Below are 24685 nucleotides of genomic sequence, written 5' to 3' on the forward strand. Positions count from 1 at the left end.
GTCCTAAATATTTTTCGAAACGAGACCTCGAAAGCCTTCAATTTTGCCTTTTTTCGGTTTTGACCGTTTTGAATTTCATTCATATTATTCCTTTTGTGTATGCATGACTTAGCATGGTACATATTGTTTTAAGGCCTATTATTTCACTCGCAATGTAATTATGTATAACACATATAAATTTGAATCTAATGTCACTTAATTAAACACGCTTTTTAAATCATTAATATGCACCGCCAGATGGAGTACCATTTGGCGGCGCATAACCTTCGGTTTCAGATTGTGATGAAATTCTCAAGATCACCCTAAAACGGCCGAACGAGCAAGACTCTCTGAACGTGCTTGCCATTCGAGGTCGTCTAGATTCCGAAAAAGACATCTTTCCTCGCAAAATCTCTCCACGCACCTAACACCACCGACGGTTCGTGGTGCTTGGTGTTTTTTGTCTTTTCCCAAAATGTTCGATCTATACAATCTTTTGACTCGTAGCTTCGATTTAGTCACCGTTTTTTTTCAAATAGTGTATTTTTTCGGGATCTATCCGTTGACCAAATGCCGCAGGAGGTTTGTCCTAAATATTTTTCGAAACTAGACCTCGAAAGCTTTCAATTTTGCCTTTTGTCGATTTTGACCGTTTTGAATTTCATTCATATTATTCCTTGTGTGTATGCATTAATTAGCATGGTACATATTGTTTTAAGGCATATTATGCAATGTAATTATGTATAACGCATATAAATTTGAATCTAATGTCACTTCATTAAACGCGATTTTTTTAAATCATTATTATGCGTCGCCAGATGGAGTACCATTTGGCGGCGCATAACCTTCGGTTTCAGATTGTGCTGAAATTCTCGAGATAACACTAAAACGACCCTAAAATCAAGACTCCTGGATAGTGTCTTAACATTCGAGGTCGTCAGGATGCCAAAAAAGACATTCTACTCATTTTTAATGTTCTCTTTGAACGTTTTCAATTTATATCGTATTATTAGTTTTGTGTATGCATGACTTAGCATGGTATATATCATTTTAAGGCTTATTATTTCACTCGTAATGTAACTATGTATAACCCGTATAAATTTGAATCTAATGTCACTTCATTAAACACGTTTTTTTTAAATCATTAGTATGAGCGGCCAGATGGAGTACCATTTGGCGGCGGATAACCTTCAGTTTTAGATGGTGCTGAAATTCTCAAGATCACCCTAAAACGGCTGAACGAGCAAGACTCTCTGAACTTGCTTGCCATTCGGGGTCGTCTAGATTCTAAAAAAGACATCTTTCCTAGCAAAATCACAACACGCACCAAACACCACTGACGATTCGTGGTGCACGATGTTCTGTGTCTTTGGCCAAAATATTCGATCTATCGTATCTTTTGACTCGTAGCTCTGATATAGTCACCGTTTTTTTTTCAAATCGTGTATTTTTTCTGGATCTATCCGTTGGCAAACTGGCGTAGGCAGTTTTTCCCAAATATTTTTCGATACGAGACCTCAAAAGCCATCAATTTTCTTTTTTTCGATTTTGACCGTTTTGAATTTCATTCATATTATTCCTTTTGTGTATGCATGACTTAGCATGATTCATATTGTTTTAAGGCCTATTATTTCACTCGAAATGTAATTATGTATAACACATATAAATTTGAATCTAATGTCACTTCATTAAACACGCTTTTTTAAATCATTAATATGCGCCGCCAGATGGAGTACCATTTGGTGGCGCATAACCTTCGGTTTCAGATTGTGCTGAAATTCTCGAGATCACATGAAAATGACCCTAACATCAAGACTCCTGGATAGTGTCTTGACATTTGAGGTCGTCAGGATGCCGAAAAAAGACATTTTACTCATTTTTAATGTTTTCTTTGAACGTTTTCAATTTATATCGTATTATTAGATTTGTGTATGCATGACTTAGCATGGTATAAATGATTTTAAGGCCTATTATTTCACTCGCAATGTAATTATGTTTAACGAGTATAAATTTGAATCTAATGTCCCTTCATTAAACACGTTTTTTTAAATCATTAGTATGCGCGGCCAAATAAAGTACCATTTGGCGGCGGATAACCGTCAGTTTCAGACTGTGCTGAAATTCTCAAGATCACACTAAAACGTCCGAACGAGCAAGACTCTCTGAACTTTCTTGCCATTCGAGGTCGTCTAGATTCTGAAAAAGACATCTTTCCTCGAAAAATCGCACTACACACCAAACATCACCGACGGTTCGTGGTGCTTGGTGTTCTGTGTCTTTGGGCAAAATGTTCGATCTATCGTATCTTTTGACTCGTAGCTCCGATTTAGTCACCTTTTTTTTAAATCGTGTACTTTATCTGGATTTATCCGTTGGCAAACTGCCGTAGGCAGTTTGTCCTAAATATTTTTCGAAACGAGACCTCGAAAGCCATCAATTTTGCCTTTTTCGATTTTGACCGTTTTGAATTTCATTCATATTATTCCTTTTGTGTATGCATGACTTAGCATGGTACATATTGTTTTAAGGCCTATTATTTCACTCGCAATTTAATTATGTATAACGCATATAAATTTGAATCTAATGTCACTTCATTAAACACGCTTTTTTAAATCATTAATATGCGCCGCCATATGGAGTACCATTTGGCGGCGCATAACCTTTGGTTTCTGATTGTGCTGAAATTCTCGAGATCACCCTAAAACGACCCTAACATCAAGACTCCTGGATAGTGTCTTGACATTCGAGGTCGTCAGGATGCCGAAAAAAGATATTTTACTCATTTTTAATGTTCTCTTTAAACGTTTTCAATTTATATCGTATTATTAGTTTTGTGTATGCATGACTTAGCATGGTATATATGATTTTAAGGCCTATTATTTCACTCGCAATGTAATTATGTTTAACGGGTATAACTTTGAATCTAATGTCACTTCATTAAACACGTTTTTTTAAATCATTAGTATGCGCGGTCAAATAAAGTACCATTTGACGGCGGATAACCTTCAGTTTCAGATTGTGGTGAAATTCTCAAGATCACCCTAAATCGGCCGAATGAGCAAGATTCTCTGAACTTGCTTGCCATTCGAGGTCTTCTAGATCCCGAAAAAGACATCTTTCCTCGAAAAATCGCACCACGCACCAAACATCACCGACGGTTCGTGGTGCTTGGTGTTCTGTGTCTTTGGGCAAAATGTTCGATCTATCGTATCTTTTGACTCGTAGCTCCGATTTAGTCACCGTTTTTTTTCAAATCGCGTATTTTATCCGGATCTATCTGTTGGTAAACTGCCATAGGCAGTTTGTCCTAAATATTTTTCGAAACGAGACCTCGAAAGCCTTCAATTTTGCCTTTTTTCGATTTTGACCGTTTTGAATTTCATTCATATTATTCCTTTTGTGTATGCATGAATTAGCATGGTACATATTGTTTTAAGGCCTATTATTTCACTCGCAATTTAATTATGTATAACGCATATAAATTTGAATCTAGTGTCACTTCATTAAACACGCTTTTTAAAATCATTAATATGCGCCGCCATATAGAGTACCATTTGGCGGCGCATAACTTTCAGTTTCAGATTGTGCTGAAATTCTCGAGATCATCCTAAAACGACCCTAACATCAAGACTCCTGGATAGTGTCTTGACATTCGAGGTCATCAGGATGCCGAAAAAAGACATTTTACCCATTTTTAATGTTCTCTTTGAACGTTTTCAATTTATATCGTATTATAAGTTTTGTGTATGCATGACTTAGCATGGTATATATCATTCTAAGGCCTATTATTTCACTCAAAATGTAATTATGTATAACGGGTATAAATTTGAATCTACTGTCACTTCATTAAACACTTTTTTTTCAAATCATTAGTATGCGCCGTCAGATGGAGTACCATTTAGCGGTGGATAACATTCAGTTTCAGATTGTGCTGAAATTCTCAAGCTCATCCTAAAACTCCCGAACGAGCAAGACTCTCTGAACTTGCTTGCCATTCTAGGTCATCTAGATTCCGAAACAGACATCTTTCCTCGCAAAATCGCACCACGCACCAAACACCACCGACGGTTCGTGGTGGTTGGTGTTCTGTGTCTTTGGCCAAAATGTTTGATCTATCGTATCTTTTGACTCGTAGCTCCGATATGTCACCATTTTTTTTTTTCAAATCGTGTATTTTTTCTGGATCTTGCCATTGGCAAACTATCGTAGGCAGTTTGTCCCAAATATTTTTCGAAATGAGACCTCGAAAGCCTTCAATTTTGCCTTTTTTCGATTTTGACCGTTTTGAATTTCATTCATATTATTCCTTTTGTGTATGCATGACTTAGCATGGTACATATTGTTTTAAGGCCTATTATTTCACTCGCAATTTAATTATGTATAACACATATAAATTTAAATTTAATATCACTTCATTAAACACGCTTTTTTATATCATTAATATGCGCCGCCAAATGGAGTATCATTTGGCGGTGCATAAACTTTGGTTTCAAATTGTGCTGAAATTCTCGAGATCACCCTAAAACGACCCTAACATCAAAGTTAAAACCGTTCCACCGGGTTTCAAATTTAAAACTACATGTGTGGGCACCATACCAATCATCACTTCGGTTGAACCCGAAACTCTTATAGAAAGGGTTACCACGGAGAATGCTCAGGAAAGAATCAGACATATGGGTCTAATAAATCCAGATGGTTCATATATTACGCTGACACTGCAACAAGGGTCAACGGCATATGCGTCTTCGCAACCAATTCCTAATACTGCAAGCAACTCAATCCAACAGCTTTATATCTCAGTTACAGCAACTCGCGCCACCGCATTTGGCGCCGGCTTTCAAAGAACCAGAACGAGTACAAGAATTTATGAGCAACTGGTTCGCGGTAATGCAAGGACAAAAAGCTAAACAAAGTCTTGAGCTAGCTCCCACAACTGAAAAGTTTGTGTTAGATATCGCAAATCATCCCTTTATAGTAACGCCTGTGTTACCTTTAACATTGGGAAGTTACGATGGGTTGTTAGATCCAGATGATTTTTTGCAAAAATTTGAAGGAACTGCAAGAACACACAGCTGGGGTGACAAAGTAGCATGCCATATGCTACCAATAGTGCTGCAAGGAGTAGCAAGGGAATGGTTTAATAACTTGCCAGCCCAAAGCGTTACAGGCTTTGCAGATTTGCGCTCAAGATTTCTATTAAATTTTCACAATCTGCGCTCCCGTAACGCATGTCGAATGCCATGACATTAAGCAGAAACTAAAAGAAAGTTTGGGAGAAGTCATAGACAGGTACACCAAGGAGGTGGCCAAAATCCAAGACCTCCCAGAAATTCAGAAGTTGTCCGGCTTTATACATTGCATAGACACATAAAGAAACCTATCTTTATGGCAGCGGTTACGCAGAAGACTGCCAGATACTTTTGCAGAGGCTATAAAAGAAACGCATGATTATATGCGTGCGCAAGAAGACATAAAGAAAAATTGTGGAAATACCTCTTCAAGCATGGAATTGATGACGATTATTATCGGGCGCAAGGAAGAGGGTCAGAATCTGGAAAGCGCTATGGTAGTAATGGGCCATCCAGAGGCTGTAATTATAATAGTGATAAATATCACAAGTTTAACAATAACAAGGGGGAGGAATTCCAAGGTTCAAAAATAACCATGCTGATAATGTTACATTGATAAAAGACCTCACGAAAACACCAAAAGAAATATTGGCTACGGAGGCAGTATGCAAAAGCTTCGATCCCCCGATACCTTTGTCAAAATATAGGAATAGAGACAAAAGCAAATTTTGTGATTTCCATGACCATTATGGTCATGAAACCAACGAATGTCGGCATCTAATCGAAAAGGTAGTTGCCAAACTCAAAAGAGGAAGATTGCAACACTTGAAGAAGGGTGGAAAAGCATCAAGTGAGAAGCCAAAAGGAGAAAAAGAGTATCCATGGCAAAGAAAGAATGATGGAAGGGAAACAGAGAAAACCATCAACATGGTCATCAGTGGACGAGCAAATCAGTGACGCAAAATAGAATTGTCAGAGGAATGGGAAAACAATCCCATCTTATTCCCGGCGATAGCACAAGAACCATTAGATGCGCCCATCACAAATAAAGGGCGCGTTAAAAGTAATGGGTACATCATAAAATGATTACACATAGACACTGGTTGCGGCGTTGATATAATGTACGAACACTATTTTCGGTTGCTGCCGGGAGCGGTTCGGGCAAAACTAATAGCGCCCAGCACCGCATTATCAGGGTTTTCTGGGGAGTCCGCATGGCCAATTAGGATCATCGAGTTGGAATTGGAGCTGGTAGATGATGATAATAAGGAGTTAGTAAGAAGTACAACAATAGAATTTGCTGTAGTAAGGTCTTACTCAAAATATAATGCGCTTTTAGGACGCACAACTTTTCAAAAGTTAGCGGCCATTCCTTCCACGTTGCATGGTCTTATAAAATTACCAACTCCATTAGGAATCGTGACGATAAGGTCAGAAACACAAGACACAAGTGTTGCAGCTGTAGAACAAGCTGAAAAACAGACAAGTGAAGAGGAGCAGCTACGAAGCTGCATGATCATCGCAAATCCGCGATATCCAGATCAAAAAATCAAAATCGGCGGAGGACTGTCTGATGAAACAAAGTTTAAACTTCGCAACATATTAGCTTCTAACACAGATGTCTTTGTATGGAAAGAAACAGACATGACCGGTGTGCCAAGAGAAATAGCTGAGCATAAGCTTAATGCAAACCCAAGTTTGACGCCAGTGTGCCAAAAGAAACGCGGTATGGCACCGAAAAGAAGCGAATGGTTGAAGGCAAAAGTCGACAAGTTGGTTAAAGCAAATATATTGCGAGAAGTGCGGTACTAAACGTGAGTAGCAAACTCGGTACTGGTGAAAAATCCTGATGGGTCTTGGCGCATGTGCGTCGATTTCACAGACATTAACAAAGCCTGTCCCAAGGATAATTATCCTATATCAAAAATAGACTGGAAAGTTGAATTGCTAGCTGGCTTCTGGTATAAATGTTTTCTGGATGCGTACAAAGGATACTATCAGAGATACAGATGGCAGCAGACGATGAGGATAAAACTGCCTTTCACACCAGCCAAGGTATTTATTGTTATACAAAGATGACATTTGGTTTAAAGAATGCTGGAGCAACATCCCAACGCGTAATAGACGAGGCTTTTAAAAGTCAAATTGGCAGAAATTTAGAAGCGTATGTTGACGATTTGGTGATAAAAAGCATAACAGAGCAAGGTTTATTGGATGATAGATTAGAAATGTTTGCGTCGTTAAGAAAGATAAACATGAAGCTCAATCCGTTGAAGTGTAGTTTTGGAGAAGAAGAAGGAAAGTTTCTTGGTCATATAATCACTGAGCGTGGGATACGCGCAAATCCAAAGAAAATAGAAGCCATCGAAAGTATGCCATCACCTAGAAATAACAAAGAGGTGCAAAGTTTAACGGGTAAATTGATCGCGTTAACAAGATTCTTATCACAATCCGCAGAGCAATCGTTGCCCTTTTCCGGGACGTTGAAAAATTTCTTAAAGAAAACGGATTTCAAGTGGACAGAGGAAGCAGAAGTTGCGTTTCCAGAAATGACAAAGCTGTTAAAGGAATTGCCGACGATGACTGCGCCGATTGCAGGAGAGACGTTAATACTTTACTTAGCGGCATCAAAAGAAGCGATAAGTTCAGTCTTGATAGCTAACAGGGGGCAGGTGCACACTATAAACTAAAATATAGTTATTTGTTATTCAATAGACATTTAAAATTATATGTATTATGATGTGTGAACAGGTACAAATGCCTGTATATTTTGTTAGTAAAGCTTTAACAGGAAGTGAATTAAATTACCCTGTAATCGAAAAACTGGTTTATGCGCTTGTGCATACGACCAGACGCTTAAGGAGATATTTCTAAGCGCATCCAATAATGGTCTTAACGAACCAACCAATAAAGCAGGTATGAAAAAAACGAAATATTGTCAAAAGCTTAAAACTGCTTGAAAAATTCTAGCAAATTTATATTCGCTGATAATTGTTGAGCAGGTGCTATACAAACCAGAAAATTCTGGTCGCATAGCCAAATGGGCTATTGAATTAGGTGAGCACGAGATAAGCTTCTCACCAAGAAGTGCGGTAAAAGGGCAAGTCCTAGCAGATTATCTGGCTGAAATAGCCGGAGATGTTGAAATTTCGCATGAATCAAAAGAAATACCACCTCCGCTCGAACAGCTGTGAGAAATGCACACAGATGGGGCTTGTGGTCCAGAAGGCGCAGGGGCAGGAATCGTCCTGAAAAATCCAGAAGGAGAGGAATATACCTTTGCGCTACGTTTTAGTTTCCCTGTAACAAATAATGAAGCTGAGTATGAAGCATTATTATCTGGAATGCGAATAGCGAAATACTTGGAGGTAAATGAGTTATCAGTATATGTTGATTCACAGTTAGTTGCAAATCAATTCAATGGGATATTTGAAGCACATGATGAGTCAATGAAAAATATCTGAAACTTGTGCAAGAACTTGCAGTAGTCTTCTACATATTCCAGATAATAGAGGTTTCAAGAACGTTGAATAAAAAGGCGGATGCGCTCAGTAAGCTGGCTGCCTTAACGTTCAGCCATTTCAAAAAAGAAATTTGGGTCGAGGAAGTGAAAGTTAAATCCATTTATACAGACGGAATATCTGCCGCAGTCGAAGAAGATGAACCAAGTTGGATGACACCGATAGTGGAATTTTTGAACACTGGAACATTGCCAATAGATTCAACATAGGCAAGGAAAATTAAAATGAAAGCACCAATGTATTTGTTAGAAAAAGGCATCCTATATAGAAAATCTTTTTTGTGACCTCATCTGCGGTGTCTTAATCCAACTCAAGTAGGATTAATTATACGGGAAATGCATGAAGGGATGTGCGCTTTGCATTCAGGGCACAAAACAGTTGCGTCCAAGATAATGCGGCTTGGGTGTTATTGGCCGTCAATGTACAGAGATGCCGCGGAGGTAATACGCAAATGTCGGTCATGTCAGCTGCATGCACCGGTAAGCAAAGCTCCGCGACATCCAATGATACCAGTCGCGTCTCGATGTCCATTCTTAAAATGGGCAATTGATATAGTGGGACCATTCCCCGCAGGACTAGGAGGATTAAATTTTTTGGTGGTGGCCATTGATTACTTTACAAAGTGGGTAGAAGCCAAACCACTCAAAACAATTTCGGGAAAACAAATCCGCAACTTTGTATGGGAGAACATAGTCTGCCGGTTTGGAACACCAAATGAAATAGTAAGTGACAATGGTACACAATTTGAAGGTAACCCATTCAATGATTGGTGCTAAGAGCTAAATATAAAGCAATGGTTCACATCAGTTGCACACCCCCAGGCAAACGGCCAGTGTGAGGTAACAAATCGAGATATCGTATTAGGTATCAACGCAAGACTTGGGTTGTGCCGAAGGGGCTGGATAGATGAACTGTAAAGACCCGTCCTTATCCATCCGGACGAAGTCTTCAACATCTAGTTCCATTGCGATGATCGACTCCAAGTAAGGTCCTTAATATGAGCAAATGCACAGCGGAAGACTTAATTCGTACCTGAGAATAAACATGCTTTAAAACATCAACATAAAGTTGGTGAGATATATAGGTTTGATGCTAGCAGCGTTATAACTATGGACCACAAGATTTCATGTTTATACATAATACACTCCTCGTGTATGAAAAGTCGTTGAGCACTTGGTAACCATACTTAACATTTAAATCACAGCAGCATATTCTTAAATAAACCTTACACCGTACCAAGTGTAGTAACGAAACGAAGTACTGTGCAACCGTTAAAAACTGGTCGTCCAGCCCGGTTGGGGTTGTCAGGCCCGATAGATCTATCAACAGGATTCGCGTTTACGCTCCTCACGTAAATATTAGCTACCAAGTATAAAGAGATATGCCATGGTACAACTCAACGTAGAATTTATATTTTTGATCACTTGTGTCCATAACGTAAATCATTTATAAAAAACAGCGCATATATTCTCAGCCCAAAAATATTTAGAGTTTAAAAGGGACTATATACTCACCTAATGTATTTTGTAGTAAAAATACATATAACATCATTGAATAAATGTAGGGTTGGCCTCGGATTCACGAACCTAAATAATTATATATTTATCAATACACATAATTGTAATCGAATAATATATTTATATATATATATATATATATATATATATATATATATATATATATATATATATATATTATTAATCATATACTTGTTTATATTATATGTCATATAGTTAATTTAATATATTTAATTCTTATATTTTATATAGTTTATACTTATTGTATTAAATATTAATATAGTTTAATTAGTAACATTTTATTGATAAAATATAATAATAAGTGATTTTAGTAAAATTGTAATATGTTTTTATATAAAGTTTTTGTTTGCAATAATAACATTTTTAATAACAGTGTTAATAATAATAATAATAATAATAATAATAATAATAATAATAATAATAATAATAATAATAATGATGATGATGATATTCAATTTTGATCTTATTTATAATTTTCATATTAAAATTTATTTTCGTAATAATTTTAGTGATAATGATTTTTGATATCACTAATAATACTAGTAGTTACAAAACGATTCTAATACTAATATTCATGAAAATAATAATTTTATTTTTGTCATAATAATGATAGTAATAATAACTAATAATAAGAATAATAATAATAATTGATAATGAAAGTAGGACTACCTTAAAATGAATTATCCAAAAAAAATATGTTGTTGCCCGGAATAGAACCCACGACCCCTTGCTTCCTGACACTAACACTTAACCACTCCGCTATACTTGTTTATCTGATTTAATCTCAGATCCAAAACAAGTTAACCCGTTTAACCTTGTTCCCTTATTCTTTCTTCTTCCTCAATTTCTCAAATCATTCGACCCAGAAACTAACCAATTAATGTAATTTATCTTCATTCAAAACTTGATTAAAAACGACTTTTGATAATTACAGTTTCATTTAAACAGAAAAAAAAATAAAAAGAAACCTACTGTATTACTTACGATGAACGCCCAAACTCAAAATCAATCTCAGAGTTCTAGGATGTTTTAGACTATAACTATATCATGAAAACGGTTGGAAATCCTTTTTAGAAACTACTGTAATCGTTAATTGAGCTTAAACCATAATGTAAACTTCGAATTTTGTTCAAGAACAATTTCTTTGACCTTTGACAACGAGACTTTGACCCCAAAATTAAGATTCAGCACGAAGAACTGGAAGTTTATATTTTACAGGAAGTTTGTTTGATGAAATACTAACAAGACTGCGTTATTTGTTTTTGAAAATAAAGTTGAAATCGAGGTTTTTGAAAAATATGACAAGAACAGGGCTGGTACCTGTTCTTCGTCCCTTCTGATTTTATTTCGATTATTTAAAAGCTGTTAAGGATTATTATAATTGATATTTGATTAAGTAAAGTCGACTGGTATCCTAATTTACTGGAATCGAGTACATTTTATAGCTGAGAAAAATCGAAAGTTTCAAGAACAGGAAGAAAATAAAAAAACTAAAAAAAAACTGTTAATGTTTGGCTGTTATTGAGATTATATTCGATTTGCATTCCTGATATTAGACAAACACAAGGATCGACTCTATTTTTGATTGAGATGTGCTACAGCAATCCATATATGCATATTTATATATATATCCCTACCTGTTTATTCATATAAATCTGTATTTTATGTATACACCATTTCATATAATTATATATTAGTATTTATTTTATATATATATGTAACTGAATTTTTGCTTATGTGTGCATTTATAGTTAATACATATTAATACTAATTCTATTATCATTAAATAATAATTATATTTATAACAATTAAAAGATTTATAGATGATAATAAAAATGATAATAATAATATCTAATATTATTAACAACTAAATTTATAATTTTACTACTAGTTTTAATAGTATAAAATGATGTTACTAATAGTAATAATAATAATAATAATAAATTAATTGTATCAAATTACCTATATATATATATATATATATATATATATATATATATATATATATATATCAACTGAAACCTAATATTATATATCTAATACTTTGTTAACGTTACCAAATAAGTATATATCTTAAATACATATAATGTTCGTGAATCGCCAGGCTTGGTCAAAGGGTAACTAATTATCCGAATATAGATTTCAGACTTTTCTAGACTCAATATTAAGGTTTTTGCTTATCGTGTCGGAAACATATAAAGAATAAGGTTTAAATTTGGTCGGAAATTTCCGGGTCGTTACAGTACCCACCCGTTAAAGAAATTTCGTCCTCAAAATTTGGTAGAGGTTGTCATAAATAACAATAGGAATGTTTTCATGACGAATATAAGGTAATAATAGAGTTTTATCATTATTGGAAGATATGGATAAAACGATTCGATTATGTGAAGCGCACGAGTGAAGTTATCACAAAAGAATGAAATGAGTGAATATGGAATTGTTTTAACCGATGACGTTGTTAGGATAAATTTCCAGAATTTAAGGGATCTAAAGAAAATCTTACGTAATAAGATTTGGTTCTTCGGCGATCAAGATCTTCTTTGAGTTAATGCAGCAAATCGATTTTCATTTCTTTGTCGGATATTTTACTATAAAACTACCCCCTTCGTTTCCTTATTTCCATATCCTACATCTCCTACTTTTCTTCCTCTAATTCATACCTTAAAGTATTCTTTAAAATGCTTCATTCCGTTTTGATTTTTGTTATACTTCTAACTTTCATATCTTTCATTCTTCTTTTTCATCTGTCGCCAGAAGAATCTATTCACTTTTATGATTTCCTTGGAATTATAATGTTTCTAATTCTCCCGTGTCTTTACGTTGCAATACGTATTGATATACACGGTTTGTAATTTCTGAGTGGTTGTTGAGTTTGATATCTTCCCTTATACTTCGATGTTCCTGCTTCTGTTTTCTATAATCATTGTCATCCACAGTTAATACTCTCTTTTATTTGCTGCGATTTATACTCCAATTTCTATTTCGGGACATTGTCCCTTCGTTTCTTCTTCCCGTCCTTAAGTCAAGCGAGTAATGATCCGAAATTCGTAGGTATGAACATAGCTAATGCTCTTAGAAAGAAATGGTAATGGCACAATTTTGATTTGTCCAATTACCAGAATATCCTGGAAAAGATCGAACTATCAAGACGATATATTCCTAATACGTTTAGGGATTAGATAGAATGTAAGAGCCGTGTAACATGGCACATGATGACGGTACTGTGAATCATCACATTCCATTAGAAACTTAACATGACTTACTGTAATATAATGAAGTTGATCAAGTTTCATTATATTATACTAATTCATGCATCAGTTCCCAACACTGCTTCAGAACATTCCTATTTTAAACTCGAAGATTTCAGAATTTAGAAACTAACACAGTTTCTTTTATGTTGTAACGCAGATATTACGGAGAGATAAATGGCTTCAGATAAGGATAGTCATGAAAATATCTCCAGAAATATGGAGGATATTTATAATGAAAGGCACGATGATATCTTAGATTTTCTATCATCAATGGATGATGAAGAAGATTTGTCTATGAAAGTTTAGAATGAGAAGTAAGGTGTTTGCTGACGATCTCAACAGACACTGAATCATTTGGATCCTTTGAAGTCAGATTTAGTTTTTCACGATTTGTCCACGGCCTCCTTCATAGTTTCGCATAATCCGCTTTTCGGTACTAAATTTTCTATTGAAGGTTTCCAAAACTTCATTCTTTATCATCAACTTTTGGCCATTAAGACCATTTACTACATGCTGCTTCGTCAGCATTCTCAAAGTTAACGGATCTGAGTCATCGGTTATCAAATCGAGGTGGTTTTAGAAGAATTGTGTTTTTAGATGATTAAACGCTGATGATAATACGAAAGGTTCCCCGGTAACGACGGCGAATGAACAAGGTATAATTATCGAGGTTATAATAGGAGTAGTCTCACTGAGAAGTCGAAGTGGAGCTGTAACAAAATTAGCTTTTTGAAAAGGAATTGTAGGGTTGTTTTTGCTAATAAATGGCAAAGGATTCAACACGATATGTGTTAAACTATGAATTTGGATTTGAGAGTTTTTCAGATGCATAAATCTTTTCTTCCGTAGATGAAGTGCGGTTGGTTCATCTTTTCGATCGAGGTGTTTTCAAGAATCATGAAAAGTTGTGAATGCGAATTGTAATCGTCAAGATACGAATGAGGTTTAAAATAGAATCAAGTGGCAAACTTGAAGAATTGTTTAGTTTCATATGTTATAATCAGCATTTTAACTCATTTTAATTGTCCAAAGTTAGCAGTCTAATAGTCCGATTGTCCAATGGTCCAATAAATTAATATATAAATTATATATATAATATTCTAATTACTTAATACGTATCGTGACCCGTGTACCGGTCTCAGTGTCGATCACAACTCAAAGTATATATATATTTTGGAATCAACTCCGACCCTGTATAGCCAACTCCCATCTTCACATATAGAGTGTCTACGGTTGTTCCGAAATATATATATAGATGGGTCAATATGATAAGTCGAAACCTTGCATACGTGTCCCGTTATTTAAATGCGTAAGATAAATAAATATATATCATGACCCATTATACAACGTGTTGTCTCAGAATTAATCCGACGTATTGCTGTACATGTGTCCCGACAGTATGTACAGTGCAGAAATTAAAATTGCGAGAATGTAAATTGCGATAAATTAAATATTAATCAGTTAGCTGGGAACAGTTAGCGTGGATTCCTATCACAATTTCAATTAATTAATTCGTTTGTTTCTAACACTTTTTATTTTGTCCAATGTTTTCTTCTTTATGCCACTTGTTGGATTCTGATAGGTCAAAATCCGAATATGAAATTTTGAATGAAAATAGTTATTCTGGGGTGAGCAGATACGAATATCGGTGGTTGTAAGTAGGATAGTAAATGACCGTTGAATCAGATCCGAAGAATGTACAGTGTAACTTATTAATGTGAAATTAGAATATTCCTCGGGTGCTACCCACCCGTTAAAATATTTTCATCATTAACAGTTTGTACGAAAGAATTTTTAATTACAATCTTTATGAAAATATACTTGAATATATATTTTCATCGAGTGTAATCATGGATTCAATGAGTCATTAAGATATTAAACTCATTTGATTTATCATTAACACTTGATTACGTGATCTCTAAATCATTAGAGATTACATAATTGTCATGTTGAACGGAGATAAATGAGGTAGAATGATACGTAAAGCGAAGATAATCGATGTAGAACGATACGTAGAATGAAAATAGAGTAGATAGAACGATATGTAGAACAAAGATTATTTTTGAAGTTTATGACGCGGTTGTGATTTGGGGGTGATAAGGGTACTGTTGACGTTGATGATGGTGATACAGATTATGCGGTTGGTGCTGATGCTGGTGTTTGCAACCTTCGCACATTGTTCACCAACGTCGTCACACGAGCGCGAAGTTCGTTAATTTCTGCTAGTACACCGGGATGATTGGCGGTTAGAGCGAGCGAATGAACTAGATTCGAAATATGGGATAGTATATAGTCGTGACGAGATACTCTAGAAATGAGTGAGAAAATGGTGTTTTGAATAGGTTCGCCGGTAAGTGCTTCAGGTTCATCGCCAAGAGGACAATTTGGTGGATGGAATGGTTATTTGATGTGAAATGATTTTCGGATATCGGATGATATTCTAGATATATAGAATATCTATATACATAGTACTAAAGATTTCGTAGACTACAGAGGAACCTACGGCATATGTCAGGCAAGTCTACAGATGCGCTACGATATGAATTTTGTCTATACACTATCGATGCACTAAATGCATTAAGACATGTCTAGACTTAAGAATGATAAGCAGGTAATTCCCTAAGGATGATAAGCAGATTTCCAACTAGGAATGATAAGAAAAACTTTTGACATGTAGACACGGTCGAAGTCCAGACTCATTAATGTATCCTAACAACTACTAGTCAGACACACTAATGCAAGACCTGGTTCGCTAAGACCACCGCTCTGATACCACCTGTAAAGACCCGTCCTTATCCATCCGGACGAAGTCTTCAACATCTGGTTCCATTGCGATGATCGACTCCAAGTAAGGTCCTTAATATGAGCAAATGCACAGCAGAAGACTTAATTCGTACCTGAGAATAAACATGCTTTAAAACATCAACATAAAGTTGGTGAGATATATAGGTTTGATGCTAGCAGCGTTATAACTATGGACCACAAGATTTCATGTTTATACATAATACACTCCTCGTGTATGAAAAGTCGTTGAGCACTTGGTAACCATACTTAACATTTAAATCACAGCAGCATATTCTTAAATAAACCTTACACCGTACCAAGTGTAGTAACGAAACAAAGTACTATGCAACCGTTAAAAACTGGTCGTCCAGCCCGGTTGGGGTTGTCAGGCCCGATAGATCTATCAACAGGATTCGCGTTTACGTTCCTCACGTAAATATTAGCTACCAAGTATAAAGAGATATGCCATGGTACAACTCAACGTAGAATTTATATTTTTGATCACTTGTGTCCATAACGTAAATCATTTATAAAAAACAGCGCATATATTCTCAGCCCAAAAATATTTAGAGTTTAAAAGGGACTATATACTCACCTAACGTATTTTGTAGTAAAAATACATATAACATCATTGAATAAATGTAGGGTTGGCCTCGGATTCACGAACCTAAATAATTATATGTTTATCAATACACATAATTGTAATCGAATAATATATATATATATATATATATATATATATATATATATATATATATATATATATATATATATATATATATATATATATATTATTAATCATATACTTGTTTATATTATATGTCATGTAGTTAATTTAATATATTTAATTCTTATATTTTATATAGTTTATACTTATTGTATTAAATATTAATATAGTTTAATTAGTAACATTTTATTGATAAAATATAGTAATAAGTGATTTTAGTAAAATTGTAATATGTTTTTATATAAAGTTTTTGTTTGCAATAATAACATTTTTAATAACAGTGTTAATAATAATAATAATAATAATAATAATAATAATAATAATAATAATAATAATAATAATAATAATAATAATAATAATAATAATAATAATAATAATAATAATAATGATGATGATATTCAATTTTGATCTTATTTATAATTTTCATATTAAAATTTATTTTCGTAATAATTTTAGTGATAATGATTTTTGATATCACTAATAATACTAGTAGTTACAAAACGATTCTAATACTAATATTCATGAAAATAATAATTTTATTTTTGTCATAATAATGATAGTAATAATAACTAATAATAAGAATAATAATAATAATTGATAATGAAAGTAGGACTACCTTAAAATGAATTATCCAAAAAAAATATGTTGTTGCCCGGAATAGAACCCACGACCCCTTGCTTCCCGACACTAACACTTAACCACTCCGCTATACTCGTTTATCTGATTTAATCTCAGATCCAAAACAAGTTAACCCGTTTAACCTTGTTCCCTTATTCTTTCTTCTTCCTCAATTTCTCAAATCATTCGACCCAGAAACTAACCAATTAATGTAATTTATCTTCATTCAAAACTTGATTAAAAATGACTTTTGATAATTACAGTTTCATTTAAACAGAAAAAAAATAAAAAGAAACCTACTGTATTACTTACGATGAACGCCCAAACTCAAAATTAATCTCGGAGTTCTAGGATGTTTTAGACTATAACTATATCATGAAAAGGGTTGGAAATCCTTTTTAGAAACTACTGTAATCGTTAATTGAGCTTAAACCATAATGTAAACTTCGAATTTTATTCAAGAACAATTTCTTTGACCTTTGACAACGAGACTTTGACCCCAAAATTAAGATTCAGCACGAAGAACTGGAAGTTTATATTTTACAGGAAGTTTGTTTGATGAAATACTAACAAGACTGCGTTATTTGTTTTTGAAAATAAAGATGAAATCGAGGTTTTTGAAAAATATGACAAGAACAGGGCTGGTACCTGTTCTTCGTCCCTTCTGATTTTATTTCGATTATTTAAAAGCTGCTAAGGATTATTATAATTGATATTTGATTAAGTAAAGTCGACTGGTATCCTAATTTACTGGAATCGAGTACATTTTATAGCTGAGAAAAATCGAAAGTTTCAAGAACAGGAAGAAAATATAAAAACTAAAAAAAACTGTTAATGTTTGGCTGTTATTGAGATTATATTCGATTTGCATTCCTGATATTAGACAAACACAAGGATCGACTCTATTTTTGATTGAGATGTGCTACAGCAATCCATATATGCATATTTATATATATATATCCCTACCTGTTTATTCATATAAATCTGTATTTTATGTATACACCATTTCATATAATTATATATTAGTATTTATTTTATATATATATGTAACTGAATTTTTGCTTATGTGTGCATTTATAGTTAATACATATTAATACTAATTCTATTATCATTAAATAATAATTATATTTATAACAATTAAAAGATTTATAGATGATAATAAAAATGATAATAATAATATCTAATATTATTAACAACTAAATTTATAATTTTACTACTAGTTTTAATAGTATAAAATGATGTTACTAATAGTAATAATAATAATAATAATAAATTAATTGTATCAAATTACCTATATATATATATATATATATATATATATATATATATATATATATATATATATATATATATATATATATATATATATATATATATATATATATATATCAACTGAAACCTAATATTATATATCTAATACTTTGTTAACGTTACCAAATAAGTATATATCTTAAATACATATAATGTTCGTGAATCGCCAGGCTTGGTCAAAGGGTAACTAATTATCCGAATATAGATTTCAGACTTTTCTAGACTCAATATTAAGGTTTTTGCTTATCGTGTCGGAAACATATAAAGAATAAGGTTTAAATTTGGTCGGAAATTTCCGGGTCGTTACATGAACTACCAAACGTGTTGTGGGTACACCTCACGACCCCAAAAGGCGCGACTAATGAAACACCTTTCAGTTTGGTGTATGGGTCCGAAGCTGTAATACTTGCGAAGATAAGTATACCAACCATGCGCATAGATTCCTTCGATGAAAGTAGCAATAGCGAAGAACTGCGTGAAAATCTAAATTTGGTTGAAGAGTGCAGGGAAATGGCGATGATAAAAGAAGCAATCAACAAGCAAAGAATCGCAAGCTACTATAACAAGCGTGTACAACCATTATCTTTCCAATTGGATGATTTGGTATGGTGGAAAAATGAAGTAAGTAGAGCTAATAACATGGGTAAACTGGGACCTAAATGGGAAGGACCGTACAAGGTTATTGGTGTAAGCGATACAGGGGCATATCGGTAGCAAGTTTAGATGGAAAAGCAATAAAGAGCACTTGGCATGCACAAACACTTAAGCGATGCTACATATAAAAACAACAGAGGGATTGATCACCCCAAAGCAGCTGTTTGAAATTTTTTATTATGTAATTTTCCATTTTCCATTGTAAACGTGACAACTAAGTGTTGATCAAAAGATGTTTGAAATAAATTGAATCATTCAGTTTAAGCCAATAACTTGTGTATTTGTATATTTGTTGATTGCATGCCCCTAAGAGTCTCAAGTGGCATAGTTTAGTTTAGTTACTAATACTATTTTTAATGGTGACAGTAGTAAAACATTGAATTATTTCAAACGCTTGTACACCGTGCAAGACGGAGACTTGCACAGTCTAGACTATAAAATACAAGTTTAGTTTACTTGTTTAAACAACCCGGACATTGGCGTGGCCGGATATAACACCCTATCAAAATCGATTAACGGAATGTTAACTCTGGTCCCAGTGCTCGGCCTGACTTCTACGTAACTGTCATACCCCGTCCTAACCCTTCTGGACGAAGTCATCAACATTTTGTCCCATTGCGAGGTGCTGTCCTAAATATGTCATGAACGACTCCATGTAATATCTTTAAAATGAGCAATTGCACAACGGAAGGTTTCTTTCATACCTAAGAATAAACATGCTTTAAAGTGTCAACCAAAAGGTTGGTGAGTTCATAGGTTTATCATAATAAATTATTCCATAATTTTAATAGAACACAAGATTTCATTTTTATATTACACATAACCTGTGTAAAAAATAGTACGCATAACCTGCGAATTAAAATTCATTCATATGGTGAACACCTGGTAACCGACATTAACAAATGCATCTAGAATATCCCCAAATATACAGGTACACTCATCTGTATATAAAATCGAAGTACTAAAGCATCCATAACCTGGATGGGGTTTGTTATGAAATGTCCCGTTCTTATTGATTAAAAACGTTCCATATTAATTGATTTCGTTGCGAGGTTTTGACCTCTATATGAGACGTTTTTCAAAGACTGCATTCATTTTAAAACAAATCATAACCTTTATTTCATCAATAAAGGTTTAAAAAGCTTTACGTAGATTATCAAATAATGATAATCTAAAATATCCTGTTTACACACGACCATTACATAATGGTTTACAATACAAATATGTTACAACAAAATAAGTTTCTTGAATGCAGTTTTTACACAATATCATACAAGCATGGACTCCAAATCTCGTCCTTATTTAAGTATGCGACAGCGGAAGCTCTTAATAATCACCTGAGAATAAACATGCTTAAAACGTCAACAAAAATGTTGGTGAGTTATAGGTTTAACCTATATATATCAAATCATAATAATAGACCACAAGATTTCATATTTCAATACACATCCCATACATAGAGATAAAAATCATTCATATGGTGAACACCTGGTAACCGACATTAACAAGATGCATATATAAGAATATCCCCATCATTCCGGGACACCCTTCGGATATGATATAAATTTCGAAGTACTAAAGCATCCGGTACTTTGGATGGGGTTTGTTAGGCCCAATAGATCTATCTTTAGGATTCGCGTCAATTAGGGTGTCTGTTCCCTAATTCTTAGATTACCAGACTTAATAAAATGGGGCATATTCAATTTCGATAATTCAACCATAGAATGTAGTTTCACGTACTTGTGTCTATTTTGTAAATCATTTATAAAACCTGCATGTATTCTCATCCCAAAAATATTAGATTTTAAAAGTGGGACTATAACTCACTTTCACAGATTTTTACTTCGTCGGGAAGTAAGACTTGGCCACTGGTTGATTCACGAACCTATAACAATATATACATATATATATATATCAAAGTATGTTTAAAATATATTTACAACACTTTTAATATATTTTGATGTTTTAAGTTTATTAAGTCAGCTGTCCTCGTTAGTAACCTACAACTAGTTGTCCACAGTTAGATGTACAGAAATAAATCGATAAATATTATCTTGAATCAATCCACGACCCAGTGTATACGTATCTCAGTATTGATCACAACTCAAACTATATATATTTTGGAATCAACCTCAACCCTGTATAGCTAACTCCAACATTCACATATAGAGTGTCTATGGTTGTTCCGAAATATATATAGATGTGTCGACATGATAGGTCGAAACATTGTATACGTGTCTATGGTATCTCAAGATTACATAATATACAATACAAGTTGATTAAGTTATGGTTGGAATAGATTTGTTACCAATTTTCACGTAGCTAAAATGAGAAAAATTATCCAATCTTGTTTTACCCATAACTTCTTCATTTTAAATCCGTTTTGAGTGAATCAAATTGCTATGGTTTCATATTGAACTCTATTTTATGAATATAAACAGAAAAGTATAGGTTTATAGTCATAAAAATAGTTACAAATCGTTTTTGTAAAGGTAGTCATTTCAGTCGAAAGAACGAAGTCTAGATGACCATTTTAGAAAACATACTTCCAATTTGAGTTTAACCATAATTTTTGGATATAGTTTCATGTTCATAATAAAAATCATTTTCTCAGAATAACAACTTTTAAATCAAAGTTTATCATAGTTTTTAATTAACTAACCCAAAACAGCCCGCGGTGTTACTACGACGGCGTAAATCCGGTTTTACGGTGTTTTTCGTGTTTCCAGGTTTTAAATCATTAAGTTAGCATATCATATAGATATAGAACATGTGTTTAGTTGATTTTAAAAGTCAAGTTAGAAGGATTAACTTTTGTTTGCGAACAAGTTTAGAATTAACTAAACTATGTTCTAGTGATTACAAGTTTAAACCTTCGAATAAGATAGCTTTATATGTATGAATCGAATGATGTTATGAACATCATTACTACCTTAAGTTCCTTGGATAAACCTACTGGAAAAGAGAAAAATGGATCTAGCTTCAACGGATCCTTGGATGGCTCGAAGTTCTTGAAGCAGAATCATGACACGAAAACAAGTTCAAGTAAGATCATCACTTGAAATAAGATTGTTATAGTTATGGAAATTGAACCAAAGTTTGAATATGATTATTACCTTGTATTAGAATGATAACCTACTGTAAGAAACCAAGATTTCTTGAGGTTGGATGATCACCTTACAAGATTGGAAGTGAGCTAGCAAACTTGAAAGTATTCTTGATTTTATGTAACTAGAACTTGTAGAATTTATGAAGAACACTTAGAACTTGAAGATAGAACTTGAGAGAGATCAATTAGATGAAGAAAATTGAAGAATGAAAGTGTTTGTAGGTGTTTTTGGTCGTTGGTGTATGGATTAGATATAAAGGATATGTAATTTTGTTTTCATGTAAATAAGTCATGAATGATTACTCATATTTTTGTAATTTTATGAGATATTTCATGCTAGTTGCCAAATGATGGTTCCCACATATGTTAGGTGACTCACATAGGCTGCTAAGAGCTGATCATTGGAGTGTATATACCAATAGTACATATATCTAAAAGCTGTGTATTGTACGAGTACGAATACGGGTGCATACGAGTAGAATTGTTGATGAAACTGAACGAGGATGTAATTGTAAGCATTTTTGTTAAGTAGAAGTATTTTGATAAGTGTATTGAAGTCTTTCAAAAGTGTATAAATACATATTAAAACACTACATGTATATACATTTTAACTGAGTCGTTAAGTCATCGTTAGTCGTTACATGTAAGTGTTGTTTTGAAACCTTTAGGTTAACGATCTTGTTAAATGTTGTTAACCCAATGTTTATAATATCAAATGAGATTTTAAATTATTATATTATCATGATATTATCATGTATGAATATCTCTTAATATGATATATATATATATATATATATATACATTAAATGTCTTTACAACGATAATCGTTACATATATGTCTCGTTTAAAAATCATTAAGTTAGTAGTCTTGTTTTTACATATGTAGTTCATTGTTAATATACTTAATGATATGTTTACTTATCATAGTATCATGTTAACTATATATATATCCATATATATGTCATCATATAGTTTTTACAAGTTTTAACGTTCGTGAATCACCGGTCAACTTTGGTGGTCAATTGTCTATATGAAACATATTTCAATTAATCAAGTCTTAACAAGTTTGATTGATTAACATGTTGGAAACATTTAATCATGTAAATATCAATCTCAATTAATATATATAAACATGGAAAAGTTCGGGTCACTACAGTACCTACCCGTTAAATAAATTTCGTCCCGAAATTTTAAGCTGTTGAAGGTGTTGACGAATCTTCTGGAAATAGATGCGGGTATTTCTTCTTCATCTGATCTTCACGCTCCCAGGTGAACTCGGGTCCTCTACAAGCATTCCATCGAACCTTAACAATTGGTATCTTGTTTTGCTTAAGTCTTTTAACCTCACGATCCATTATTTCGACGGGTTCTTCGATGAATTGAAGTTTTTTGTTGATTTGGATTTCATCTAACGGAATAGTGAGATCTTCTTTAGCAAAACATTTCTTCAAATTCGAGACATGGAAAGTGTTATGTACAGCCGCGAGTTGTTGAGGTAACTCAAGTCGGTAAGCTACTGGTCCGACACGATCAATAATCTTGAATGGTCCAATATACCTTGGATTTAATTTCCCTCGTTTACCAAATCGAACAACGCCTTTCCAAGGTGCAACTTTAAGCATGACCATCTCTCCAATTTCAAATTCTATATCTTTTCTTTTAATGTCAGCGTAGCTCTTTTGTCGACTTTGGGCGGTTTTCAACCGTTGTTGAATTTGGATGATCTTCTCGGTAGTTTCTTGTATAATCTCCGGACCCGTAATCTGTCTATCCCCCACTTCACTCCAACAAATCGGAGACCTGCACTTTCTACCATAAAGTGCTTCAAACGGCGCCATCTCAATGCTTGAATGGTAGCTGTTGTTGTAGGAAAATTCTGCTAACGGTAGATGTCGATCCCAACTGTTTCCAAAATCAATAACACATGCTCGTAGCATGTCTTCAAGCGTTTGTATCGTCCTTTCACTATGCCCATCAGTTTGTGTATGATAGGCAGTACTCATGTCTAGACGAGTTCCTAATGCTTGATGTAATGTCTGCCAGAATCTTGAAATAAATCTGCCATCCCTATCAGAGATAATAGAGATTGGTATTCCATGTCTGGAGACGACTTCCTTCAAATAC

The 24685-nt window shown here is 33.8% G+C and overlaps 1 protein-coding gene across 1 annotated transcript; it reads left to right on the forward strand.

Moving 5' to 3' along the window:
- The first annotated feature begins 6167 nt into the window (after nt 1-6167).
- On the forward strand, nt 6168-8242 carry LOC139902631 (uncharacterized). The gene is made up of 3 exons (XM_071885238.1): nt 6168-6853; nt 7039-7720; nt 8051-8242. The coding sequence occupies exons 1-3, from the start codon at nt 6168-6170 to the stop codon at nt 8240-8242; spliced, it is 1560 nt and encodes a 519-aa protein (XP_071741339.1).
- The last annotated feature ends 16443 nt before the right edge of the window (nt 8243-24685 follow it).

The sequence above is a fragment of the Rutidosis leptorrhynchoides genome, chromosome 3 (assembly GCF_046630445.1).
Source record: "Rutidosis leptorrhynchoides isolate AG116_Rl617_1_P2 chromosome 3, CSIRO_AGI_Rlap_v1, whole genome shotgun sequence".
Lineage (NCBI taxonomy): Eukaryota > Viridiplantae > Streptophyta > Magnoliopsida > Asterales > Asteraceae > Rutidosis > Rutidosis leptorrhynchoides.